Source organism: Rana temporaria, chromosome 2, assembly GCF_905171775.1.
Source record: "Rana temporaria chromosome 2, aRanTem1.1, whole genome shotgun sequence".
Classification (NCBI taxonomy): domain Eukaryota; kingdom Metazoa; phylum Chordata; class Amphibia; order Anura; family Ranidae; genus Rana; species Rana temporaria.
Window position 1 is genome coordinate 239,869,236 of NC_053490.1, and position 27,649 is coordinate 239,896,884.

Here is a 27,649-nt window from a genome sequence, read left to right on the forward strand (position 1 = left end):
CATGGACTTAAATAGTTGTTAGCCTGCACATTTTCATTTTTTTGTTTTCGGACGTTCATTAAATCCTGTTGTGGCTTGACAACACACAGCATTATTGTGGAATAAGAGGAGTCAGTCCTGTCCAGTGTCTTTTTCTGTACTACTAAACCACTCTCGCTGCCAGATCTCTACAGCACAAAAGGCTAAAACGTATCTCAAACCAAAAAAAAATAATAATGCAGCTTACCAATCCTTGGATGTGGTTACAGCAGTAGTTTTCATTTAGCTTTTAGTTTCTGGTAATTCTGACAGTAACACTTCCTGTCTTAGTTTGGCTATACTGGCTCCTACACCATCAATGAAGGAGCAATGTAGCCAGCCTTGGATCTGACTAGATCAACTTTTTTTGTGCCACTTAATGAAAACTAAAAAACAGAACATGCTTTCAAAAAGGTAGTTTTAACAGATCAAAGGAAAGTAAAAAGGAAAAAGGTTTGTTTATTTGCTACCAAAACAGAAATTACTGTAATTATGCAAGGAGAAAAACATAACAGTACTTCGCCTTACCTTATGCTGTAGAATTTGGGCTAGCAAAAGGTCTAAAGCTAAGCCAATGGAAAATTGAAAACAATTTATATGGCACATCATTTTCATTTACAGTTTGTAGGAGAAAGACCCATTTTTTCCAGAAAAGAATGAGCTATGCACCCCCAAGCATCTAGAAAGCAGCAGATGAGCACACCGTAATGTGTAGAAAAGTATACAAACAACCCCCACATTATATATCGTCAACAATATTCAAGCTGTAAAGCCAAAACCATATTCCTTTCCTATGTATCAGTCAGTCACACAGAGAAGGAGCAAAACAAAAGAATTTCAGTGTGTTAATTGAAATGAAAGCTTTCTGAGCCAGAATTAGTAGAATGATTTTGACAGTGAAGGACTGGAGTGAAGATGCTTTAACAAATAAAACATAACGAAAACTGTTAAGCTTTATTTTTTTGTTCCAGAGGTCAATTTTTTTGTTGTGTTGGGGAAGAAAATGGCTAAGAGAAAGTTCTACAAACTTACTGATTTTTTGTTTTCCTTTTTTTCTTTTACTGTAGCTTTATTCAGTAGGGAATGGCATGTTGCCTACAGGACAGAGATGAGCACAAACAAGTCACAACACCAACTACACAAAGCAAAATAAATAAAAGAAAATTAAAAGCAAAAACACAATGTGGTCTCTCAAAATGTTTTACGGAGCAGAATGTAACACACAGTAATGGAAAAAACAAAAAAACAAACACATCATGCTATTACACAATTGCAATCAATTCTACTATTTCTGGAAATTCTCTTTTTTCAAGTCAATAAACAAACCAAATTCAGATGGTTTACCTTGAAATATACCAATTTACTCTACAACCATAGTCTAAGTGATGTGCATAATTAAATTTTTGTACCATTATGTTCCAGCAACATCCCAAAAGAAAAATTATAACAGGTGGAAAAAAAATGCCCAAATTGCAACATAAAGAGCCCCAACAGAAAAGTGCCCCAACAGAAATGTTGCCTCGTAGCTGGATTCCAGAGAATATCTACAATGGTGCAATTCTTTTTAAGGAAACAAATTACAAACTGGCAACAAAGTTAGAGTTAAACTTTTGTTGGTGCTACCTAAAAATGTACAAAGATAGGTATAATACTCAGGCTGAAATTGCAAAGAACAAAATCTTAAAAATTTTAACACCTCAACCTCAGTCTTAATTTTCAGCCCACTATCATGTATATTACAGATGTAGTTTTACAGTAAACCCTGTGTTTTGTGGGATTTTCTTTTCACTAATGCCCCAATATGTCTTGTTACACGAGAGGGGCAATTGTGGTCCTAGGACACAGGAGGCCTGACAAAAGGACATGACATGGTTTGAAATTCCTATACAGAGTTTGGAATATGGGCACTGTTAAATGTGCTGTAAATGCACATTGTTTAACCACTTAAGCCCCGGACCATATTGCTGGTCAATGACCGGGCCACTTTTTGTGATTCGGCACTGCATCGTTTTAACTGACAATTACGTGGTCGTGCGACGTGGCTCCCAAACAAAATTGGCATCCTTTTTTTCCCACAAATAGAGCGGCTGGTCGGCAAGCAGTTAAAGATGAATGCAAACTGAAATTTACACACAATGACCCATCCTTTATTCATCTGAGGTTTCAAACAAAGTGCACGTTAAAGCTGTTGTAAACCCCTGAAATGAAGAATGAACAAAGCATATCCTGCTATAGTGCATTTTCCTTGATCCAAAGCACCTAGTGTGATTTCTGTCTGCTTTGTCATTCCTCTTCAATCTGCATGAGTCACTTCTGAAAGTCTATGCCCACACCAAGCAACCCCAGGAGATGGCCCCTTCCTCCATCCAGCACACAGCAGGTGATTTATATCATAAGCCAGTGTTTCTAAACCTTTTACGATGAAGTACCCCTGCAGGTCTAAAAAAAAAAAAAAAAAAATGTCCTAAGTACCCCTGTCTCGAGAAAGTAAATTCTATTGCTTGGGTGTCATGGTTTGTGTGTGTGTAATGTCAGTTTGTGATGGTTTTTGTTTGTGTGCATACTGCAATGACAGATACACACGCATTAACTGATGAGGCAGCACTAATAGGTTCCTGAGCAGACACAGGAACAAGGGAAGTGACATGACAGGCAGGGCTCGCATTGACCTTTTTTCCTGCATCTACAGGATTTCAGTGGAGAGAAGATCAATGACCCACAGCAGGCATCATCCGGACACGTTCTTCGTACATGGCAGGAGATTCGAAGCGGACAGGGCCCATTCTCCTAGGTGAGGTGCTCTGCTTCTTTCAGCCGATTTAGAGACCACAGACCCTGATCTGCCTGTCCTCTGTCAGCTGTATGTGGAGAGGAGGGCAGACAGCAGCCCCTGGCTGCCTGCACCTCCCACTGCCTGCAGCTGTATGTGGAGAGGAGGGCAGACAGCAGTCCCTGGCTGCCTGCACCTCCCACTGCCTGCAGCTGTATGTGTGCAAGAGGCGGCTGTGCGAGGCGGGACTCGGGAGACACTGGGTGTACACCCTGCCCTTGGCGTGCGTACCCCCCGGGGTACGCTTACCACGGTTTGAATAACCTGGGCATAAGCTATCCATGTTCCCCTATTAGACTGTGAAAAATGTCCTTTGCCTCCACTCAGATCTCAGATTACACTCTTTCCCCTGCTCTATGCTATGAAGTTTGCGACATTAGAACCTTGATCCCTGTGCCTCTAGAAGCTCGAAATGCAGTGCAAAAATCTGTGCTTTAGAAGGCTGCAGATTAACAGATACTACTATTATAGGATTTGTTTCATCTCAGTACATCATCTGAGGCTAATCACTTCACTGGGTTTTACGGGTTTAAAACCACTTTAAAGCAGGAGATTTTAACCTAAAAAAAGAGTTTTCCTGGCAGCACTTCTCTCATGAATCACCAATCAGCTTTGCCACTCAAACCAATTTTACATAATAATACTTTTCCCTAAGTGTAATGTAAAAATCACTGCCAAGTGTCCTTTATTAAATGGGGAAGCACTGCACATATACTCTTGACAACATGAAGGCAAGACAGTACAGTTACAATACGGGAGGAATCAGAGGGCCCTGCTCATTAAAATTTATTTTATGTGACCACTAAAGCATTTATATCTGACAACCTGTTTGCTACATTCCTGAAGAAGCAAAACGAAGAGTTTATTTAAACGATAACAAATTCACAAAAATCTTAAAATTTGAGACACAACCTTTTTTTTGCATGAGAAAAAGACATACTTGTGCCAATTTTGATAAAATTAGTAGTTTTGAATGTGATGATAAAAATCAGGAAGCAAAATAAGAAAACAGATCATATATTTTTTTAATGCCTAATACTAGACTAAATTTCTATAGCCTAAAAAAAATAAAAATGTATAAATACTTTAAAAGGCTTTTTACTGGCTGCACTCCGTGTCCGATCAAATTAATGGAGTATAAATTACAGGAAGGATGGCACTGTAGCAGACAATTCATGTAAAATTCATCACAAAAAAAAACAGTATAAATTCCCATGTTGTCTCTTCAGAAGTGTGATTTTCTGTATGGTCAGCAAAACTAAAGCTTCAGCCAACTCCTGGAAACAGGATCGTATATCAATGAAATGTGGACAGGCAAACCACACTGCTTTTAAACACAGGCAGTTCTACACTAGGATTTAAAGGTAAAGTTCAGCATTAAGAAAAGAATACTTGCATGTTTTGCAGGTAAAAAATGTGAATTATTTTTGTTATAATGAACTTGCACAAACTGCTCAAAAATCAAGACATGGATATGGGCAAGCAGTCGAACGATAAAAAAAAACATTGTGGCTGAAGTCAGGATTTAAGTTGCATTCTGAGCTATATCTTCTGTGTACATAAAGCCTAATGGTATTTTTTTTTTTTTTTTTTTTTTTTTAGGGGGGGGGGGGATATAAAAAAAATTAAAGACTGACAGAGGCTGTGATCTTTCTCTGCTTTAACAGAAACAAGATACATACATTTGGCAGAGGTTGGGTCTGAGGGATTGCTGATTATATGACATGATGAAACCATAAAAAATAAAAAAAAGGGAAAATAAAGAATTTTCCTTAAAACACAAAACGCATTGTCAATAATGAATAAAGCAGAAATACAAGAACTGCAATTTCTGACCTTCTGAATTTGCTAGTTGCCTGGGTTTTGCTTACCTTACCTGAGTCACTAACCAGATGCAAGCATGCAGCAAGCAAGGGCAAAATAAAGTTACAACTCCTTAACTGCATACTTAGTCTGGTTCAGTGAATAGGGCTTCTTTAAACATTTGTTTATACGTCGGCCACAAATACCCCTGACACACATTGTATTCCTACAGCTTTACAGTTTATAATTACATAATTTTTTACAATTTACAGTTGTAAATTCAGGGATCAAACAGATCATAAAAACAGAGCCCTATGAATGTAATTCGCTGTCTCACCTCTGTCCTCACTCCCTCCCCGTCATCCAGTGACAGTGGAAAAAAAAAATCACATGATCCGGCGTCGTGCGTCATACGAGCCCACGCTCCTCTCCGGGAGCTGGGCGTAACCACAGCCTTGTCACCTAGGTTACGTGTCCACTAGCATTACGTGTCCACTAGCATTACGTATCCACTAGCATGTGACAACGCCCAGCTCCTGGTGAGGGGAGCGTGGGCTTGTATGACGCACGACGCCAAGTCATGCGATCTACAGCATGGGGAACAGAGTTGCCGCCCCACCATGCGTCTCTCCAGTCCCTGTTCCCATTGGTCTAGAGCCGGTGAGTGCGTGACCTAGGCAACAGGATCGTGGCGGCTTCTGGCTTTTAAGGTAGCGCGGTCCCATATTACGCAAGTCGCCGATGTCACGTGACCCCTTTACTGGGGAGTGGTTAATACCGCAGCTTCGTCATGTGATTCATTTCGTTTTATTGGCTAATAGTTTATCTTTAAAACGAATCCTGGAGGACATAGGACAACATGGTCTCTTACTGTACTTGAATTGACATTTATCTCTGGACAATACATTACCTTCCACCTTGAATGATATCAAGGCTTGGAAGGCACGCCATGTTGACTAGTTCCGGACCTACCCCTCCTTAGAGGTGGAGCTGTGTAGTTTGTACTTAAATATTCAGTAGCAATGTGAGGGGACAGAGATATGCCCCAGTTGAAGACCCTTTGTGTCGAAACGCGTCAGCCCAGCATTTACTGTACCCCACATTGCTTTTTACACTTTTTTTTATACCTGTGATCACTTTTTATCTTGACATTTGTTGTATGACTTGTTTTCAATAAAACCATATTTTGGTTGACCTGCACCACTTGGAGCCTCTTTTCATATTCTTTTTTCCATTGGAGCCCATGAGGAAATATCCCGGTGTGTATCCAGTCTGATCTGACCCCGAAGGGACTCTGCGGTATTTGTCAGCTGTGAACTGGGGATTCTATACCTGGATCCATCTGGACCGTCTTCCATACTCATTAGTGGATATAGACCATATAGGATCCTAAGCTTGTATGACCCACTGTCAGAAGACGTGTGTCCACCCTAGCCGGTAAGAGTACCTCATTCATTTACCTCAGAAGAATGTTAAGATTACAGGCAACGCTTTCCTCCATCTCTACTATTTTGTGTCATCCTAATAGGAAGAAGCTTTATTTTGTTTTCTCCTTCATTTGTGGACTCTGTTTTACACTTTCCATTACAGTATTGGAAACCTATATTCACAATTGGGACTTTATCACATATTGTTTATAGTGTGTTATGCACTTACGTTTTTACACCATTTTTCTTGACGTTTATTCACTTAGGTTTTTTTATTGTGTATTTTAAAGTCTTTCACTACCCAGGAGCAATCCTTTACACATTCACACTATTAGCACTACACTATTTTCCACTATTCACATTAGACTTTGTTTGAGTGTTAGCTGCTAGCTTTTATTTACATATTTGGGTTCAGCACAGTTTCCCCCCCTCCCCCCCTATTTTCACAGCTAGTGACAGTGCCCTCCCGTCCAGCTGCTAAAATGACTGTGTAATGTACATACAATCCCCTCTATTAGAAAATGTTATGTTCTAGTGTACATTCTGTGTAAGAAAAAAAAAAGAGATTTGTACCTTATTTAATAGCACGTGACTGCTCACTGCACTCCTCCCCTCGTCCCAACTGACGTCAGTGGGGGGATACTCAGCCACCCCCACTGTAGCTGTCAGATTGGGAGGGGGATCAGCTAGCAGTCAAGTGAGTGCCAAGCGGCGCTATGAAATAAGGTACAAATCTGCATATTTTCTACAAATAACATACACTGGAGAATATAACGTTTTCTAACAGAGGGGACTGTATGTACACTACAAAGTGGCTTTGAAACCACGTTAACAGTAAAAGCCATTGTTAGGCTTTTAAAAGGCCTCTAAAACTATTTAGAGCTTAGCACAGTTCTAAATAACCTTACCAAAAATTCTCTGTAAAATTAGGCATGATTGCCTTCTTTTCTAAATTTAAACATTCAATGTTAGGAAAAACAAAAACCCAATTTACAGAATACCTAAGCACTCATGTAGATCAATTTGGAAAATAAAGAAATGTCGCCATGAAGATTGCGGGTCCAATTCTTGTGAACAGACAGTGCAGTCTGGGTATCGGTTTCACATTACGCCAAGGATAAAAGAAGGACAAGTGCAAATGCATCCAACCTGATTCTGAAAACTATTGTTTCAGCTACTGGCCTGAATTTTACACATATGGACATTAAATATGTTGAGATTTGTAGAATTAAATGAACACAGTACATACAGCACATTTTAGTATTCAGTCCATGCTTATGCTTTACAAGAATTTTATAGTGTGAACAGCAGTACAAACAAATCTGCTTTCTGAGTCAACAAAACATAATAGGGTGCTCAACTAAGATGAGTTTCATCTACACAAAACAAAGGTCCCTTTCCTGAGATGTAGCAAGCATTCTACCAACGTTTAAAGTAGTATCATTACTTGTCACACCAAGTATCCTATCCACTAAAGTAAGCTGTCACTGCCTTAACACAGAGCTCATCATTTTTGAGCAGTATTAGGCACAGCAATCTGTCAAGACTTGAAAATAGTAATAGTTTTAGCAGTTGGGCAATTTCCAGCACTGGATGAAGTCCTGCTGTGATTTTTAAGGCTGGGTTCCCACCTATGTGAATTGGATGAGGGTTTCCCACGCATCCAATTCACATAGCAGGAGAATGTGACTGGCTCTCTATGGAGCCGGTTCACATATCTCCGCAGCAGGTCCGGTGTGAATTGCTGGAAAAACCATGTGCTTTTTTTGGTGCGTTTCAGGTCCGAATTCAGCCCATAATTCCGGCTGAAATCGGACCTGAAACGTTGAACCAGCACGCACCGGACGCCTGGCTGTGCGATGGATGCGGCCATAGTATGAACCGAGCCTAAAGGCCAACTTCACCTCTTTGGAACACGTTACACTCATATTTAGGCTGTAACATGCTCCAGCAGTCCCCCTCCATGGCAGCAGACAGGTGTTTCTCTCCCTGCACCCACTGTCACTTTTTAAAAACAACGTTGCTGTGGGGGGTCCCGCAGCCACATCATTCACAGTAATCTGTGAAAGAGAACTACAAGCCCTGTTTTCTACCACAGCAGACAAACGGTTTGTAGTTCTCAATGACAGGAAAAAATACACTATTTGCAAAAATATGTACATTTTTTTCCCCCCAAAAGAAGAACTCATTATTTAACAGGTTACCTGTAAAAATAAGAATTGGAATATACTTTATGAAATCTTGTTAAATGGTCACGTCACACTATTAAACAAAACAGCTGCAATAATGACCAATAAAACCACATGATAACACCTAAAACAGCTTTACCTTTAAGGACTAAAGCAAAAAGATTATTTTAAAGGAAAAAAACAAAACAAATTCAGGCTGCTGAAAATGTTTTACTTTCTTTAAAGGAAAGCTCCACTGAATGATTCTCAGTGGAGAAGGGGTGCAGAAAGAGGGACATGAGACATGTACACATTATTGCCCCACCAACCCACCAGTTTTAAAGACCTGGAACAAAGCACTTCTCTACCCCACCTATCAGATGGGGTCAGCTGTTGGTTTGGTCAAAATAATCGCCTCAGTTGGTTTCCACAAAATCCGTTAGGTAGGCTTGCCTTTAAAACTGGATATACTGTTTAGGCAAGAGGGACATACTAACCAGGACATCATTACAACAGCGTTAAGATGAACTACTTACTGCTTCTATTGTACTCAACTTTACAGTTATCTAAGAGTTTAAACATCAATACAGAAGAAGCTGTATAGTAGCATACCCCAAATTTATTGTAATAGTATTGCTGTAGCATAAACCAGAATATATTGAGTTAAAAGCAAGTCTGCTATATGAATTTTGCTAAAACCGGGTATATGCTGGCCACACCAACAGAGAAGGATACAGAATAAGGATGAGCTATATTAAATTAATGATGTTACTAGCATCGCACCCTTTTAGTGCATGCGATGCAAGGTGGGGAATTTTATGGTCATAGCTCAACAAGCTAGTGGCCTACTGTCGGATGACAAATTCAGCCTGAAGCATAGTTCATCCTTAAAGCAGATTTCCACCCAAAAGTGGTAGCTCCGCTTATCTGTCTCCTTTCTCCCTTTGGTGCCACATTTGGGGAAATCAAGGTATCTGTTTTTGACAGGTACCTCTCAATTTTTCTGTGGGGGGGGGGGGGGCTGGAGTTTTGCTTTAATAGAAAAGTGCTTGCTACAGGTCTTTAAACTGGAAAGTTGATGTAACATGCAAAGTATATATGTCCCACTTGCTGCATCCCTACTCTGCTGGACATCATTCAGTGGGGCTTCTGTCTGTATGGTTATAAGAGAATGTCAGGGTTTTCAAACTTCAGTGAAGGAACACTACAGATAAAGAATGCACACAAAGAAAAGTGGGTTAGTGTCAGTAACTGCTTCTTGTAAAATATAGCAGCTATATACAGTTCAGCATACCTGATACAGACAATGGCACACACTGCGCAGCTGAGTAGGGAATTCATGGGTGGAACTTATAATGGCATGAAAGAACTTCTCCGTCATCTGCAGTAGACACCGCTGGTTTTCTTCAAGGCTTTCAACTCCATCCAACCTTTAAAGACATAATTAAATTCCCAAGAGAGAAACACCAAGCCATGTTAAATCAGTCGAAAGGGAAAATAAAATATTTGAAAGCATTTCAAAAGTAATGCTATGAAAAATGGAAATATAAAAGTTTAGTATGAAAGTAGTAAGCAGTGAGTCTCCGATATGTAAAGGTACAGAGTTATATTTAATGTTATATTTTATGTTTAATGTTAAAGGCTACATGACAAATACCTGCTAATATTTTTTTTTTTATGACTAAAACATTCAGTTGCCAGTTTCCTTACAAGTACAAATGGGCTTCAAATGTTACAGTAAATTGTTGACCCTGTACCCTTTGTAATTACTATACTGTGTTGAACCTGTCAAACTGGTAATGAGAAACGTCAAAGCATTTGGTACTGAGAAGATGAAATAAAAAGGCAAACCTTGAAGAGTCCACTTCAAAACTGACATGTTGCCATTCAGGAGATGTTATGATCAGTCTCAATAGTGGTTCCAAAAGTTTCTGAAGATACGTGGCTCCATATACCTGAAAGCAATATAGGAAACCATTGGAACAAGACCAGTTTCAAAAATTGGTTTTGAACCGAAATGCCTGTATCTGAAATTTGACAGGAGCAGAGATTCCTAACTCATAAGTAGCCTAATGCCGTGTACACACGATCGGGAATTTCCTACAAGAAATGATCGATGTGAGCTTTTGGTCGGAAATTCCGACTGTGTATAGGCCCCATCGGACATTTTCTGTCGGAATTTCTGACAGCAAAAATTTGAGAACTGGTTCTCCAATTTTCCGACGGCAAAATTTCTTGTTGGAAATTCCGATTGCGTGTATGCAATTCCGACGCACAAAAATCCTACGCATGCTCGGAATTATAGAACTTAATTTTTCTCGGCTCGTCGTAGTTTTGTACGTCACGGGGTTCTTGACGTTCGGAATTTCCAACATTTGTGTGACCGTGTGTATGCAACACAAGTTTAAGCCGAAATTCAGTCGGGAAAAAATCCACGGTTTTGTTGTCCGAAATTCAGATCTTGTGTACGCGGCATAATAGCCATGGGATTAGAACAGCGTTTCTCAAGTCCAGTCCTCAAGGCGCCCCAACAGGTCATGTTTTCAGGCTTTCCATTATTTTGCACAGGTGATTCGATCAGTTTCACTGCCTTGGTAATTGCCACAGCTGTTTCAATTGAGGGAAATCCTGAAAACCTGACCGGTTGGTGCGCCTTGAGGACTGGAGTTGAGAAACACTGGATTAGAATATGGCCGTTGAGAGATTGAAAAACAAGCAGCCTTCGCAAGTTAAATACATACCACACTAATGTGTTTTCCTGGTAATTATTTATTAGGCTTCACATTTTTACATGTCTACAAACCACCGATAGAAGATTTATGTTTGATTATTAATATAGAACATTTTAACTAAAATAGTTACAGTGCCTGACAAACTCCAGCAAAATCGATTTTTTTTTTTTTAGTTTAGAATGTTTTTTGAAATGTAGAGGAGCTACAGCATTTTACACGTTTTTACTGCCATCTGCGTGCCCAAGGAAGAGACTTTCCTTCAATTCTGATGGCAGCTTTAAAATAAATACCACAACAGTGTTTAAACTACAAATCAAATATACAATTGCATTCAATAAAAGGATTTCACATGGTTTTTACTGGAAATACAAACCTTAAAACAGAATGTCATGATTTTACTAGCCAAGCTGTTTCCTCTGAAAAGTGTCTGCATGGAGTCCGCTAGCTCAACTTCCTTAGAAAACATGTTCCACAGAAGCTGATACAGTAGATGTCGGGAATCAAAGAGCGTCACAAGGACTCGTGCCAGCTCATCCTAAGCAGAAAAATAAATAAAATCTAGTCACATTTAGGAATATTTATAGATAAATAAAACCGTTATAATGTCACCACTAAAACACCCTTTGGTTGCTCCCATTACACTTGAAAAACAATATAACTGACCCACTGTGAGCAAGGAACCACATTGGCTAGAGCCATGGCAATAGGCAATTCTCCTTGGTCTCCCATCATGGTGACTAATTCCACCAGCCTTTCGAATCGATCGGCTAGAACTGTCTCAGCTAATGTGTCAAACTCTGTTCCCTGTTGCAGAATTTTTGTAAGAACTTCCATAAATGTAGCTCTTGTCTGTAGGTCCTTATGGTAGCCAAGACCTAGGATCAAAGCACACAGCGATCAAAATGTGCATCTAAAATGTTAACTTTATGGTAAAGAATAAAAATCCAGCCATAGCTACTCACCTATTGAGTGCATAAGGCCACTATCCACATTGGCATTCAGAAGATTAGACATAGCCAATACTGTACAGTGCCTTAAGGAAGCTAAACGCCGAGACATTCCTCTCTTCCTGCCACCCGTCTGTGTGCCATCATCTTCAACCTCACTGCAATCATTCAGCAAGTTCATGAAAAGTGTGAAATACCTAAACAAAAGAAATCAAGATGTGTAAGACAAGCATATAACAAACCCTTAAGACCAGGTTGATTTAGGCCTATAATCTGACCAATATCTGTGTTTAATACTTAAATACTAAAAATAAATGCATTTTTCTGCAGGTTAAAAAAAAAAAAAAAAACAGAATGGCATTTACAATTTTTTTTCAGGAGCCTGGAAAGCATTGTACCAGAGATTAGAAGATCACAGGTGCCATACAGATCTCCTGTAGATCTTTCTTTGTATCTGTGTGCCTGTGCCGTGGTAGTTCATTGACAACTACAAGCAGCCAGCCGCAAAGGATGTCGGGACTTGTAGTTCATGCACACAGAGCTGCGTGAATGAATGTCGCGGCCATGTGGGTGGAGCTCACACAGCCACACTGATTTAAAAAAAAAATGACAGCTAGTACGAGGAACCGCTCTCCGTACTGCTGTCACAGGGAGAGGGCTGATCGGGCCGTGATCACACGCCCGACCCCAACTTTGTGGCATTTATTAAGTCTCTGGGATTCAGTCAAGTATTCTAGCAAGTTGATCGAGCCTCACCTTCTACCAACAGGTGTTTTATATATCCCCATGTTGCCCTGGCATCAGAAAACCTTTCAGCTTTTGCCGGTGGCCCTCTAAAGATACTAAGCACATACAAAATCTTTATTTCCTTACTGTGTCAATTTCTTTACATGAACACTGGAAACGTCTCCATTTGGAAAACTTCAGGATTTCCCACTTTGCACATACACTCCTTAAAAACATAATGATCAGCTTTGTCATCTCAACCCCCCCTTCTGAAAGTAGATGTAAAAACTCCCGACATTTGAGCAGTCTGATCTTTCTTGTATACGGCCTAGCTCTCTTCAATGCATGGCTCTATATCGCATTATACAGGGAGTGCAGAATTATTAGGCAAGTTGTATTTTTGAGGATTCATTTTATTATTGAACAACAACCATGTTCTCAATGAACCCAAAAAACTCATTAATATCAAAGCTGAATATTTTTGGAAGTAGTTTAGTTTGTTTTTAGTTTTCGCTATTTTAGGGGGATATCTGTGTGTGCAGGTGACTATTACTGTGCATAATTATTAGGCAACTTAACAAAAAAAATATATATACCCATTTCAATTATTTATTTTTACCAGTGAAACCAATATAACATCTCAACATTCACAAATATACATTTCTGACATTCAAAAACAAAACAAAAACAAATCAGTGACCAATATAGCCACCTTTCTTTGCATGGACACTCAAAAGCCTGCCATCCATGGATTCTGTCAGTGTTTTGATCTGTTCACCATCAACATTGCGTGCAGCAGCAACCGCAGCCTCCCAGACACTGTTCAGAGAGGTGTACTGTTTTCCCTCCTTGTAAATCTCACATTTGATGATGGACCACAGGTTCTCAATGGGGTTCAGATCAGGTGAACAAGGAGGCCATGTCATTAGTTTTTCTTCTTTTATACCCTTTCTTGCCAGCCACGCTGTGGAGAACTTGGACGCGTGTGATGGAGCATTGTCCTGCATGAAAATCATGTTTTTCTTGAAGGATGCAGACTTCTTCCTGTACCACTGCTTGAAGAATGTGTCTTCCAGAAACTGGCAGTAGGACTGGGAGTTGAGCTTGACTCCATCCTCAACCCGAAAAGGCCCCACAAGCTCATCTTTGATGATACCAGCCCAAACCAGTACTCCACCTCCACCTTGCTGGCGTCTGAGTCGGACTGGAGCTCTCTGCCCTTTACAAATGCAGCCACGGGCCCATCCATCTGGCCCATCAAGACTCACTCTCATTTCATCAGTCCATAAAACCTTCGAAAAATCAGTCTTGAGATATTTCTTGGCCCAGTCTTAACGTTTCAGCTTGTGTGTCTTGTTCAGTGGTGGTCGTCTTTCAGCCTTTCTTACCTTGGCCATGTCTCTGAGTATTGCACACCTTGTGCTTTTGGGCACTCCAGTGATGTTGCAGCTCTGAAATATGGCCAAACTGGTGGCAAGTGGCATCTTGGCAGCTGCACGCTTGACTTTTCTCAGTTCATGGGCAGTTATTTTGCGCCTTGGTTTTTCCACACGCTTCTTGCTACCCTGTTGACTATTTTGAATGAAACGCTTGATTGTTCGATGATCACGCTTCAGAAGCTTTGCAATTTTAAGAGTGCTGCATCCCTCTGCAAGATATCTCACTATTTTTGACTTTTCTGAGCCTGTCAAGTCCTTCTTTTGACCCATTTTGCCAAAGGAAAGGAAGTTGACTAATTATGCACACCTGATATAGGGTGTTGATGTCATTAGACCACACCCCTTCTCATTACAGAGATGCACATCACCTAATATGCTTAATTGGTAGTAGGCTTTCGAGCCTATACAGCTTGGAGTAAGACAACATGCATAAAGAGGATGATGTGGTCAAAATACTCATTTGCCTAATAATTCTGCACTCCCTGTATTTGGAATGCAATGTAAGTGAATCACTTGATATCTCTAACTGGAACAGAAAATGGTCAGCTGCAGCCACATGCGCCACTAAAATTCGGTGCATTGACAGAATTTAGGCTCGGTTCACACCTATGCAGTTTGCTTTTGATCTGTTTCTACAGTGCATTTTATGCTTTTGCACAAGCAGTTTGATGCGTTTTTTTAATGCATTTTTTAATGCTTTTTTTGGGTGAATTTGTTGAGTGGATTAAAAAAAATGCAAAGCGCAAATCGCTGCAAAAAAACACTACTTTTTTACAGCTTCTCCAGTGAACCAAAAACACCCTTTTGCTTTTATAAGAGTCCATGACCCTTTCCAAAAATGAAGTGGCTGGGAAAAAAAAACACAGATGTTAAACGTTTCCTATAGGAAAACATGTGAAATAGACTGTAGTGCAAACTGAGCATTATGGACAATTTTTAGTTGTTTGAATACTGAATATTTTTTACACTTTTGATTACACAATGTATTGCAATTTCACTTAAGAGTTTATCACCTTTTTTTTTTTTTTATATAACTTGGGTGGTTGCTTTGGGTCATGCACAGATATTACACGCAAATTAGATTTTCCTTAAAGCGGGGGTTCACCCTATATAAAAAAAAAAACAAAATTTTTTTTTCCCCGTACTCACCGTTATATCCTACATAGAAGATTCCGGGGAATGGGCGTTCCTATGGACAGGGAAGTTGATTAAAGGCCGGCCGTGGCACGTCACACTTCTCCGGAAATAGCCGAAATAGGCTTGGCTCTTCACGGCGCCTGCGCATAGCCTGTGCGCAGGCGCCGTGAAGAGCCGAGACCTACTCCGGCTGTCTTCGGGGAGCGTGACGTGCCAGAGCCGGCCGTCAATCACCCTCCCTCTTGCTAGGAACGCCCATTCCCCGCAGCAGACGGAATCGTCAATGCACGATATAACTGCGAGTACCGGGATAAAAAAATTAAGACCGGCATAGTGTAGCTCGCGCTACTATGCCGGATTTTATGCTGCATTGTTCTTAAGGAGGGTGAACTACCGCTTTAAGGGGACGTTTTATTTATTTTTTGATAACTAATATTTAATTTTTTTTACAAGATAGACAAGCTAACAGGAAATGTCAAACAAAGAATATACATGTCAGTAGAAACCAACAATTTTCACAGCTACTAGCTAGATGGGACAAAAATGAGACTACTGTACCTGAAAAAAAATGAACAGTATTACAAATCCCACAGGCTGGAAAAAGTACCATAATAAAAACTTTTATACAGAATTAAGTTATTATTGCAGTTTCATGTGTAAATGCCCTTTCGCCTTGTATTTAAAAAGGTCCACATTTTGTACAAATGATAACCACAATTATGACTGAATATACTATATATAGCAAGTATAATCTGCTCAACAATGCCTTTAGATGTCTTTGCAGTTGCAATTAAATACAAGTCTGTACCAAAGAAATGTGTGCAATCCTGCTGAACAAAGGAACTTGCTGCTTCCATGAGCCACTAGAGGACGCACTGAGCAAGACAGACTTGGAACTCTTCAACCTCTTCAGCCCCAAAAGGTTTACCCCACTTCATGACCAGGCCATTTTTTGCAAAACAACTGCGGATACGCGACACTGTACCCAAATAAAATGTATGTATTTTGGTGGCATTTGATCACCTCTGCGGTTATTTTATTTTATGCGCTATAAAACAAAAAAAGACCAACAATTTTGGGGGAAAAAAATGCTATAAAACATATCCAATAGCTTTTTTTCTTATCTAATTTATTCATCAATTTAGGCAAATATGTGATCTGCTACATATTTTTGGTAAATAAAAAAATCCCAATAAGCGTATATTGATTGGTTTGAGCAAGAGTTACAGCATCTACAAACTACAGAATATATTTATGGCGTTTGTATTTTTTTTTTTTTTTTTTTTTTACTAGTAATGGCTGCGATCAGTGATTTTTAGTGGGACTGCTACAAATCGAACACTAACACACTTTGAGCACAGTAACACCAATACAAACAGTGCTTTAAAATAAATGCACTGTCACGTACAGACACTGGCAGAGAAGGGCTTAACATCAGGGGCAGTTACAGGGAGTGGTTTTGAACTGGGGGAAAACAGATCTCCATCTTTCCCTCTCACAGACCACTGTTCTGCCTCTCCAGAGAACGATCCGCAGGACCCGCTGATTGGCTCTCGCTGTGTCCAATCACAGCTGGAGCGGGTCGCCAGCTGTGGGTGCCCCAGACCCAGTGCCGGAAATCACATACAGGTACATAATTTAGTGCATGAGGGACGCTCTGCAACAGTATATCTGCGTGTGGCGGTCCTTAAGAGGTTAAAGTGAAAATTTAAATGATACATTTTCTCAGTTTAAACATTTAATATATTTTCCCATCTTCTATTGTGAATAAAACATGGGTTTATGAAATTTGCAAGTCATTGCATTCTAATTTTATACCACATACCAACTTTTTTGGAATTGAGGTTGTAGATGTGGCTTGAATGGAAACATTACTTTTGTTCAAATGTAAGGACCAGGGCACAAGGAGACTTGTTTATACACCGTTGTCCCCACTACGCTTTACCAATCCTTTGAGAGGAAAAAATTTAAATGATTGTAAATACTTTTTTTTTTTTAAATAACAGGTTTATACTTACCTGCTCTGTGTCATAGAATTGCACAGAGCAGACCCAATCCTCCTCTAGGTAAAAAATGTTTAGGCTTTAGTACCACTGTAAGGGCTCATTCACACTTGCTTTGATTTTAACATAATAATATCCCCAAATCAATATTACTCCCCGCTAATTAGTACCCCTGCTCAACAGATCCCCCGCTCAGTACTAATTTTCCAGCATGGCTGATCCCACCACTTAGTAGTAACCCCCCAACTTGGCTGATCCCCCCACCTAGTAACCCCCCAGCTTGGCTTATGCCCCCCACTTAGTAGTAACCCCCCAGCTTGGCAGATCCCCCCACTCAGTAGTAACCCCCCAGCTTGGCTGATCCCCCCAGCTTAGTAGCAACCCCCCAGCTTGGCAGATCCCCCCACTCAGTAGTAACCCCCCAGCTTGTCTGATCCCCCCAGCTTAGTAGCAACCCCCCAGCTTGGCTGATCCCCCCCCCCCCACTCAGTAGTAATCCCACAGCTTGGTTGATCCTCCCCCACTCAGCAGTAACCCTGCAGCTTGGTTGATCCTCCCCATTCAGTAGTAACCCCTCAGCCGATCCCCCCACTCAGTAGTAGCCCGCAGCTCAGCCGATCCTCTCTCTCTCCAGGTCCTGTTCACTTCCTGCTATATTGCTTCCCATGGTGCTCACCACATGTGCCCTCTGCTAGTCGCCGCCCCCCCCCCCAGTTCTGCTGATCCAACACTCTGTCCCATCTCTCCGGTGTCTGCTCACTTTCGGCTACAGCTTTGGCACGTTGTACATTGTGTCATCTGCTAGTTGCTACACTCTGGACCCAGTTACCTTCCCGCTGCACACCAGATGTAACGTCTGCACCAGACACTCCTAGAATATATACACATGAACTGGAAGGGACTACCGAAGAGGTCTTTCTGGTTCACATGTTTGTTTTCCAGTGCATCCTAGGATACCCCATATTTCCAATGCCTCATAAACAATGTGAAGCCAACTTAAAAAGGTTGTAAGGGTACACTTTTTCCCTAAATAGCTTCCTTCACCTTAGTGCGGTCCTCCTTCACTTACCTCATCCTTCCATTTTGCTTTTAAATGTCCTTATTTCTTCTGAGAAATCCTCACTTCCTGTTCTTCTGTCTGCTCGCCCCCTCCCTTTGACTACAGGAGAGTCAGGACGCTCTCCAACACAACTCCTTTCTCTATCTGCAACGTACAGAGCGTTCTGACTCTCCTGTAGTCCAAGGGAGGGGGCGAGCACAACACTCCACACCAGGGAGAAAGCCTTACTGTGTGTAGTTACAGACAGAACAGGAAGTGAGGATTTCTCAGAAGAAATAAGGACATTTAAAAGCATAATTGCAGGATGAGGTAAGTGAAGGAGGACTGCACTAAGGTAAAGGAAGCTATTTAGGGGGGGAAAAATTGTACCTTTACAACCCCTTTAATGAATGCCTCAAATGCAGCAGGTGCTGTTAGCGAGAATTGTGACAGACTTCTATGGAGGCATTAGAAACAGTGAAGCACCAAGAAAGCAAAATGGAGTAAAATGTTTGAAGCAAAGCAAAAACAGTGTGAACAGGACTACGAACTAACCTTTTTTTAGTCAGATGTGCTTTGATTGGCAGAGTACTTTAAAAAGCGTGTCAAATGCCACATTTTGACGTGTAAACCTGCCCTTAAAGTACAAAAATCAAACAGTGCTCCACTAAACCATTGTGAAGCACAGTACAGTATGTGCAAAAATGAAAGCTTTGCATAGTTTTGGCCACTATGCTAAAAAAAGGAATAAGTCTGTTAGTCTTTGGATTTGCAAAGTGAGACATGCAGATATTAACTGAAATAAAGAAAAACCTTTCCAGGTCAACTACTGTTCTGACCAATTCTTAGTGTTTTTTGTTCTGTAGATAGACAATTCTAATGTATTTTCTATATATGCTTGCAAAGTGCCTAGCAAAGCACAAGCTCCTTGTTTAACCACTTAAGGACCACCGCATGCAGATTTACGTAGACAGAATGGCACAGACAGGCAAATGGACATACAGGTACGTCTCCTTTAATTTGCCGCCGTGTGGTCACGCATGCCGCCACCGAGCGCGCTCGCGACCCTGATGCGAGCTCTGTGACCATGCCCACAGGACTCGCAGACTCAATGTCTGCCGGTGTCACGGAGCTGAAGAACGGGGAGATTGTGTAAACACAACATGTCCCCGTTCTTCCTAGTGACACATCACTGATCAAATGCTCCCTCTCATTGGGGAGCAGTGAACGGCAACGTGTCACTCGTAGCCATGCCTCCTAACAGTTAGAATAACTCACTAGGACACACTTAACCCCCTTCAGCACCCCCCTACAGGTTAACCCCTTCACTGCCATTTTTACAGTAATCAGTAAATTTTTATAGCACTGATCACTGTAAAAATGATAATGGTCCCAAAAGTGTCCGATATGTTCGCCATAATGTAGCAGTCACAGTAAAAATCGCTGATCGTCGCCATTAATAAAAATGCCATAAAACTACCCCCTATTTTGTAGACGCTATAACTTTTGGCAAACCAATAAATAAACGCTTATTGCAATTTTTTTACCAAAAATATGTAGTTTACTTTTCGGCCTAAACTGAGGGGGGAAAAAATGTATATATATTTTTTGGTGATATTATAGCAAAAAGTAAAAAAAAAAATACTGCATTTTTTTTCAAAATTGTCGCTCTATTTTTGTTTATAGCGCAAAAAATAAAAACCGCAGAGGTGATCAAATAGCACCAAAAGAAAGCTTTATTTGTGGGGAAAAAACGACCATGCCATTGTCCATTAAAGCGACGCAGTGCCAAATCGCAAAAAAGTGGCCTGGTCTTTGGCCAGCCAAATGGTCCGGGGCTTAAGTGGTTAAGCAGATCGGAATCAAGACCAGCATTTAAATAGGAAAGGTCTAGCGCTGTACACCCAAAAACTTCCATTTTACCTCAGTTTTGGGTACAGCAGTGTACATAAAACACTGTCTTGGTCTAAATACAAAAAGTGACATTTTAATACAGCTTACAAAATCATAGCTGGGTTTGATGGACAGGAAAAATGTAAATAAATTTGATGCTGTCACTTTGAGGATTTTGTTAAATGATATGCGTTGCCCCTGAATGGTCAGTTTTAAAAAAAATGCTATACTAGGGATAATTTCATACCTGTATTAAGGGAAATGCATAGTTGGCCACTGCTAACTTTTCTCTTACTAAAATCCTGGTTGTCCTCCAGGTTGAGCCAATGGATTCAATAATTTCTGAGTTACTGAAACAGAACAAGAATGCAATAAAGGAGTTCTAATCTTAATTGCTTTAAACTTGGTCAAACCCAAACATTGAACGCATTGAAGCTGTTTAATCAGCATGACAGCCAGAAAGCATGAAAGCTAGGAAACAAAACTTTTTAGGCTACAGGTCAGGAAAGGCAAGCTAGTCGTTTTTCCTATGTGCTCTGTAAAATGCTTCCAAATATGTCATTACATAAATAAAACAGAAGGAATGCTCTGCTGTAAGCATGTACCTACTTGAGAAATAATTGAGATTTTGCTTCCATCAACTCAACACCATCACCTTCTTCAGGTTGAAGAGGTAGGCCAGCAAGAAGAGATACCACTGCTTCCATGCTTGCTTGATCCAAATCTCTGAAGAAATACAGAGGAAAAGATATTACAACATCTTACACACGGGCCATGTGAGCCGACTGCAGCCACATTTTCTGTGCCCAGGTGCAGCACACAGCCCGTCATTAAAAGGGAAGTATGGGAATCAACAAAAACATTATGTTCACTTAGATGGCTGCAGCATTGATCTGAGCTGCAGCTGTCCCCTGATGACTCTACCCGGGGGAACTGAGCAAACTTGCACTCAGCTCTGACCAGAGCCACGACTGTCAGTCAGTGGGGGTCTCTGCTCTCTTTTAGGCTCTCAGCGTATCGCTAAAAGGATGAGCCTCAGTGGATCCTGACCATATGTTAATGATCTTTCACGAGCCTGGAGCAGCTGAGTGACAACAGCTGACAGCAGGCTTTAGGTGCCAAGAGTGCATAATGAACTGCAGTCCTTTGATCGATAGAAGTACAGTCAAACGAACTTTGGCTATACTTCTTTAATATGAATTTTTGTGAGCCACTGTACTCATGTATACAGTGGTGTTATTGTAAATATAAGTAGAGCGTGCAAATGTTTAAAGAAAAAAAAACACACCTTAGCTATAATTTGCAAATGCTCGTATACACGAGTACAGCATCGCACAGCCATTTATGCTAATGATGTTGCACCTGGGTGGAGGACATACAACTTCAGTTATGCCAGTGTTTCTCAATTCCAGTCCTCAGGCCCCCCCCAACAGGTCAGGTTTTCAGGATTTCCATTATTTTGCACAGGTGATTTGATCAGTTCCTTTTCATCTGAGGGAAATCCTGAAAACCTGACCTGTTGGGGGGGCCTGAGGACTGGAATTGAGAAACACTGAGTTATGCTGAACAAGCTCAGAGGGCCAAGAGCATATATAAACAGTTTCAACTTTGTGCTGGAAAAACAATCGCATTGAATACCTTGTGAGGCATTTTACATCTTCATCTGCAGCTTGGTTAGATGTTCCCATTACCCAGTCAGTCAAATACTCGACCATCTTGTTTCTAAAATAAAAAAATAAATATTACCTACCACCACAGGTTTTTATAAAACAAAAGTAATTAAAAAGAAAAAAAAAATGTATGTAAATCAAACTAAGGGCTCATTTAGTCATGCAAAGAAATCTCAGCGCCGATTAATGCATCATATGTGTTACGATGCATTAATGGCGCACTTTTAGTGCATTTGTGTCACAGTAAACGCTTGTCAGACATCCCCTCTCGGCTAGTATTGCTTTCTGTGATGCGTTTGAAGAGCGTTTACACTGACATTAATGGAAGCAATTGGAAACCGCACAGGTCGAGTCACTTTTGACACAACATGATGGAAACGTGACCATGTAAACACAGTGCACTGCAATGCACACAATTTTGACAGGTAGTTCAAGAGAGCGTCAAACACATTCATGAAACACTTGCTTTGGAAGCTAGTGTAAATTTGGCCTAAAGCAATCTAAAGTGGAGGTTCCATTACAAAAAAAATAAAAATTAAAAGTCAGCAGCTCCTAACACTGGAGCTGCTGACTTTTAATAAGGACACTTACCTGTCCTAGCCGCCAGCGATGTCGGCTCCCGCTAAGGCCGATCCTCGATCCTGGCAGCTCCAAGCGCTGCCATCCACAGTAAGAGAAACAGGCAGTGAAGCCGTATGGCGCTTTGTGAATGGGCCGGCTGCTTTCTGGGACACACACAGTTCCCAGAATGCAGCGCGCCCCATTCACAAGAAGACACCGAGTGTAGGGGGAGGAAGAGAATCCGCCGCGGAGGATGAAGAGGAAGATTCAGCACTTCCGCATAGCAACAGCTATTTAGGGTACGTAAAAACGTTGTTTTTTCCATTTATTTTATTTATTTATTTTAGATTTCTGGTGGAAATTTTATTTTTTCAGGTGGAACCTCCACTTTAAGTTTGTTTTCTCTTTCCAGATTACAAAGAAAATAAATACTGAACAGAAGTGTTAGACCGGTGCAGCAGCCATTTATAGCCAAGCAAAAAAGCCCTCCAAAAAACTGAAAACAGCCTAGTTTATTTTAGAGCTGCTGAGCTTTCTGGTGCACCCTTGAAAATTATTTAATTGACAGACAGATTCCTTATTCAGAAGGATAGGGTTATATCGCCCCCTACAGGAGAAGGAAACCAGGCAGGAAAAAAAAAAAAAAAGACAACGACTTGGCTATGCTTATAGGCAGTCCTAGGTGATACAGACCTCTAACCTTTTAAATAAAAAGGTACGCACCAGGGAGTGTGAGACCAGGGGACGCTGAGGACCACCCAGGCTGACACCTGGCCCTCGATGGTACCCAAGGCCTATTCCTGCTCAACTCCCCCTAAATGGAGGTCAGAATCGGAGCTACCTAGAAAGAATGAGAATGAATGCCCGGTGACTCACCAGGATATATGCGCTTTGCTCCTAGAAGGTAGACTCCCTAGCCATCAGCAGTGTCGGAACTGCCGCACCTGGCTCATCAGACTGCATCTGACTGCATTCAGGTTCGGACATCTGTCCCTAGCCTCAGGTAAGCACTTGGTGTGTGTGGCTACATGCAAACGGCGATGGCTGCCGTTAGCCTGTCAATACTATTCTTGCTGCTGAACTGGATTCAGATTCTTGCAGCTGGAATCTGGTGTATGTGGCTAAACTGCCATGCAAAGTAGGCTTTAGGACAACAACTAAAAAATACCAAAAGGGTAAATAAAAGAGAATAGGGAACTAAATATTATACCAACTATACAATTGTAATGCTTTAAGCAATTATTACTTTTCAAAAGTCAAAGAAACTCACCTAAACTTCATTTCTTGACAAAAAGAAAGATCGTCCCTCCGTTCCATCATTACTTCCACCAGTTGACATAGCTTGGTTTTGATCTGTATGGCATGAACCAGGTTACCCAGAACACGTACATATCTGTGAAAATTGAGAAATGGCAAGATCTAAATCAGAAATCACAGTATAGATATAGCCACATTTCAATGAGGAAAGAAGAGGTTAGAGTAGTAATACATTAGTAAAAAAAAATAAACAAAAAAAAAAGGAAAACACTTTCACATACTATTAGAATTTTAAATCAGAGGGCCAGCAGTGTAAGCCAATCATGCCTTTTGCTTTGCATAGTACTGTATTTTTTTTGGCTGAACTTGCTTTAAAGATTAGAGCACATGAATGACCTAATTATTATGCTGCAGTTCTTTATTTTCCAAACTCAGCAGGCTGAGTAAAGCCTCATACACACGATCGGACTTCCATCTGACTTTTCCGTGGATTTTTATCCGAAGGGGAGTTGGCCGTGAACTTGGTACGCATACACACGGCAGAAAATTTTCAGCCAACATTCCCCTAATCACGTGGCTTTTCAGCTCTTTACCGCCACCCTTTGGGCAACTTCTGCTATTGTCGTCTGATGTTTAGCATTGGTTCTGAGCATGCATGCTTGTACTTTGAATTTTAGTCCGATGGACTTGTGTACACACGATCGGATGACCCGATGTAACACATTTGTTGTCGGAAAGCTTGAGAGCATGCATAGCGAACATTTGTCTGTGGAAATTCTGACAATTGTCCGATGGAGCATACAGACGGTTGGATTGTCCGATAATACATGTCCCTTGGACCGTTGTCAGAAAGTCAGATCGTGTGTATGGGCCTTTAGAGAATATAGTGATCTAATTTGTGTGCTGTGGTTCTCCCTTTTCCAAATAATCAGACTGGAAAAAGAAAGGTGTAAAAAAAAGAAAAAAAGAAAAAAAAAGTACATTTTGCTGCATTTTAACTTATTAAATGGATATGTACCATTTAGTAAATTTTATCGGAAAAAGGATATTCAAATTTTCAAATGAGGAACATTACCCACAGTGCTTTTTCCACATTTTGTTATGTTACAGCCGTATTCCAAAATGGATTAAATTCATTATTTTCCTCCAAATTCTATAAACAATACACCATAATGACAATGTGAAAGACGTTTGTTTGAAATCTTTGCAAATTTATTAAAACAAAAAAATCCCATGTACACAAGTATTCACAGCCTTTGCCATGACACTCAAAATTGAGCTCAGGCGCATCCTGTTTGCACTGATCATCCTTAAGATGTTTTTACAACTTGATTGGAGTTAACTTGTGGTAAATTCATTTGATTGGAAAGGCACACACCTGTCTATATAAAGTCTCACAGTTAACAGTGCATGTCAGAGCACACACCAATATGTAAAAAAGGGGGGAACTAATGCGCAAAACCAAACTAACCAGGGGCACTAAAAATAGTATTAGAATAAAATATTAAAATACGATAAAATTAAATTAAATTAAAAGCAGCAGCCACTACTAAAAAAGTGCTCACACACCAAATGACATATGTATACAGGGGGGTGTAATGGCGCTTACCAGTTAAGGACTGAATAATCAAAGATATATCTAATACGCACAGCAACGTATGAAACTTGACCAGTATATCCAATAAAACGTGTTCCACTCCTATTTCCTCAAAAAACCCTCATACATCAACAACCATGATGTGAAGGATGGAAATTGTGAAGATAATGAAATCCAAAATTATGACTAAAACACCAAATTAAAGTCATTCAATAAAAAAATTAAAAGACAATTGCAATATTATGTAATAAAATCCAGTGCAAACACCAAATATGCAAATAATATAAGTGTGAAGAAATAAATGATGTATAAGATATAAAATCCAAAAAAAAGGTGAAAAAAAATTAAAATGTACAGGAAATCGGTAAAAATATGTGCACCAAAAATTGTGCAGGTGAATAAATAAATAATGTTCAGGCAATAAAGTGTTCAAAAAAATCTCAGTGCCAAAAAAAAAAGGTTTTCCAAAGTGCAAAGAATAAAAAATATATATTAAAGTGCTTGATTCACTATTTCCCCAAAAGTGCAATAGTGCTTGAACAAAGGATGATGCTGCAGTCCACCGCACGATCCTTCAGTGTAGTTGTGCAGATCAAATATTAAGGAAATACTAGCCTCTCACCTCAAGAAAGGCTAAGCAAGCCTACTGTATAAGATGTAAATGGAGCCCAGCAGGTAAAGCTAAGGATCCAGGACAGCTCAGCTTGCTTCAGTCATCCGACCACAGATTATCCAGAACGCTCTCAATAAAAGCACAATGCAAACTCCATAGTGTAGTAAGTAATGATGCGGTTTAATAAACAATATGTAGCACTCACATTTAAAATCACTGTAGTCAGCATGCAGATGATTACTGCAGTGACAGGGATTTTAAATGTGAGTGCTACATTTTGTTTATTAAACCGCATCATTACTTACTACACTAGGGAGTTTGCATTGTGCTTTTATTAAGAGCGGTCTGGATAATCTGTGGTCGGATGACTGAAGCAAGCTGAGCTGTTGCTGTGCGTATTAGATATATCTTTGATTATTCAGTCCTTAACTGGTAAGCGCCATTACACCCCCCTGTATACATAGAGCACACACCAAGCCATGAAGTCCAAGGAATTGTCAGTGGACCTTCGAGACAGGATTGTATCGGGGCACAGATCTGGGGAGGAATACAGAAAAATGTATGCATCATTGGAGGTCCAAATGAGCAGTGTAGCCTCCATCATCCATAAACAGGAGTTAAGAACCACCAGGATCCTTACTAGAGCGGACTGCCCAGCCAAAATGAGCGAATGGGAGAGAGGGGCCTTAAACAGGGAGGTGACCAAGAACCCGATGGTCACTGACAGAGGTCCAGCTTTTTTCTGTGGAAAGAAGAGAACATTCCAGAAGAAAAAACATCTCTGCAGCACTCCACCAATCAGGCCTGTATAGTAGAGTGGACAGACTGAAGCCACACCTCAGTAAAAAGGTATACGACAGGCACCTGAAGGACTCCCAGACCATGAGTAACACAATTCTCTGGTCTGAAAAAAAGATTGAACTCTTTGGCCTGAATGGCAAGCGTCATGTCTGGAATAAACCAGGCACTGCTCATGACCTGGCCAATACATCCCTACAGTGACGCATGGTGGTGGCTGCATCATTATGTGGGGATGTTTTTCAGCAGCAGGAACTGGGAGACTAGTCAGGATCGAATGAAAAACGAAAGCAACGCTGTAAAATTAGGGATTGACCAATATCGTTTTTTCGGTGCCGATACAATACCAGTTTTCCGCCACACCTCGTGCAGATATTATGTGCCAATATTTTGTACATTAAAACTGATTAAATTTAAATCAATACTGTAAAAATCTAGACAGTGGACAGGACACACTGACACTACATTTTCTTCAAAACGCCCAGTTAAGTAGAATAATAATATAGTGCAGAGAGCATAACATATTAGTATGTTCACCTGTTAAATGGGTTCTGTTTTTTTTTTCATACATTGCTGCCACTTCACTGAAAACACACTCACTTCGTACAGATGGAGGAGCAGAGAGGTATCTTTTAGAATGAGAGGCAAGTCTTTTGTAGCGTCCCTCACTTTCTTTCCACCACTGAAGAGGATCACAACAACTTCTGTCAATTACTGGTTTCTTCAAATAGAGATGAAGCTCATCATCCAGGCTGATTATTGATGCACGTTCAGAAAAATCCCCTGCATGAGGCCCCAATAACATGCTGAACATGGCATCAATTCGACCACGATGAAGATGTGTTTTTTTTCCCCAATCTGTCTGTTTTTGCAGCATCCTGCTCTTCCAGAATAGTGACATGCTCTTCCAAACCTGACATTTCTGCAGGAACCTCCAGCAGCTCGTGTTAATCTTCTGTCAGCCATTGTTTTGCCTTGGCCAATATATCAT

At 40.6% G+C, this 27,649-nt stretch overlaps 1 protein-coding gene across 4 annotated transcripts in view; it reads right to left on the minus strand.

The window, feature by feature from the left end:
* Positions 1 to 27,649, minus strand: part of NF1 (neurofibromin 1) — a 317,171-nt gene that overhangs the window by 145,917 nt on the left and 143,605 nt on the right. For 3 of the 4 annotated variants that reach the window (XM_040336666.1, XM_040336665.1, XM_040336669.1), the window contains exons 22-30: positions 23,664 to 23,786; positions 21,801 to 21,884; positions 20,772 to 20,888; positions 11,941 to 12,122; positions 11,642 to 11,853; positions 11,352 to 11,513; positions 10,098 to 10,201; positions 9,541 to 9,676; positions 1,051 to 1,113 (exon numbers count right to left, since the gene is read on the minus strand). In XM_040336666.1, the coding sequence (XP_040192600.1) occupies positions 1,051 to 1,113; positions 9,541 to 9,676; positions 10,098 to 10,201; positions 11,352 to 11,513; positions 11,642 to 11,853; positions 11,941 to 12,122; positions 20,772 to 20,888; positions 21,801 to 21,884; positions 23,664 to 23,786 (1,183 nt within the window). The remainder of the gene's footprint in view (positions 1 to 1,050; positions 1,114 to 9,540; positions 9,677 to 10,097; positions 10,202 to 11,351; positions 11,514 to 11,641; positions 11,854 to 11,940; positions 12,123 to 20,771; positions 20,889 to 21,800; positions 21,885 to 23,663; positions 23,787 to 27,649) is intronic. The other variant, XM_040336668.1, reaches the window with a different exon arrangement.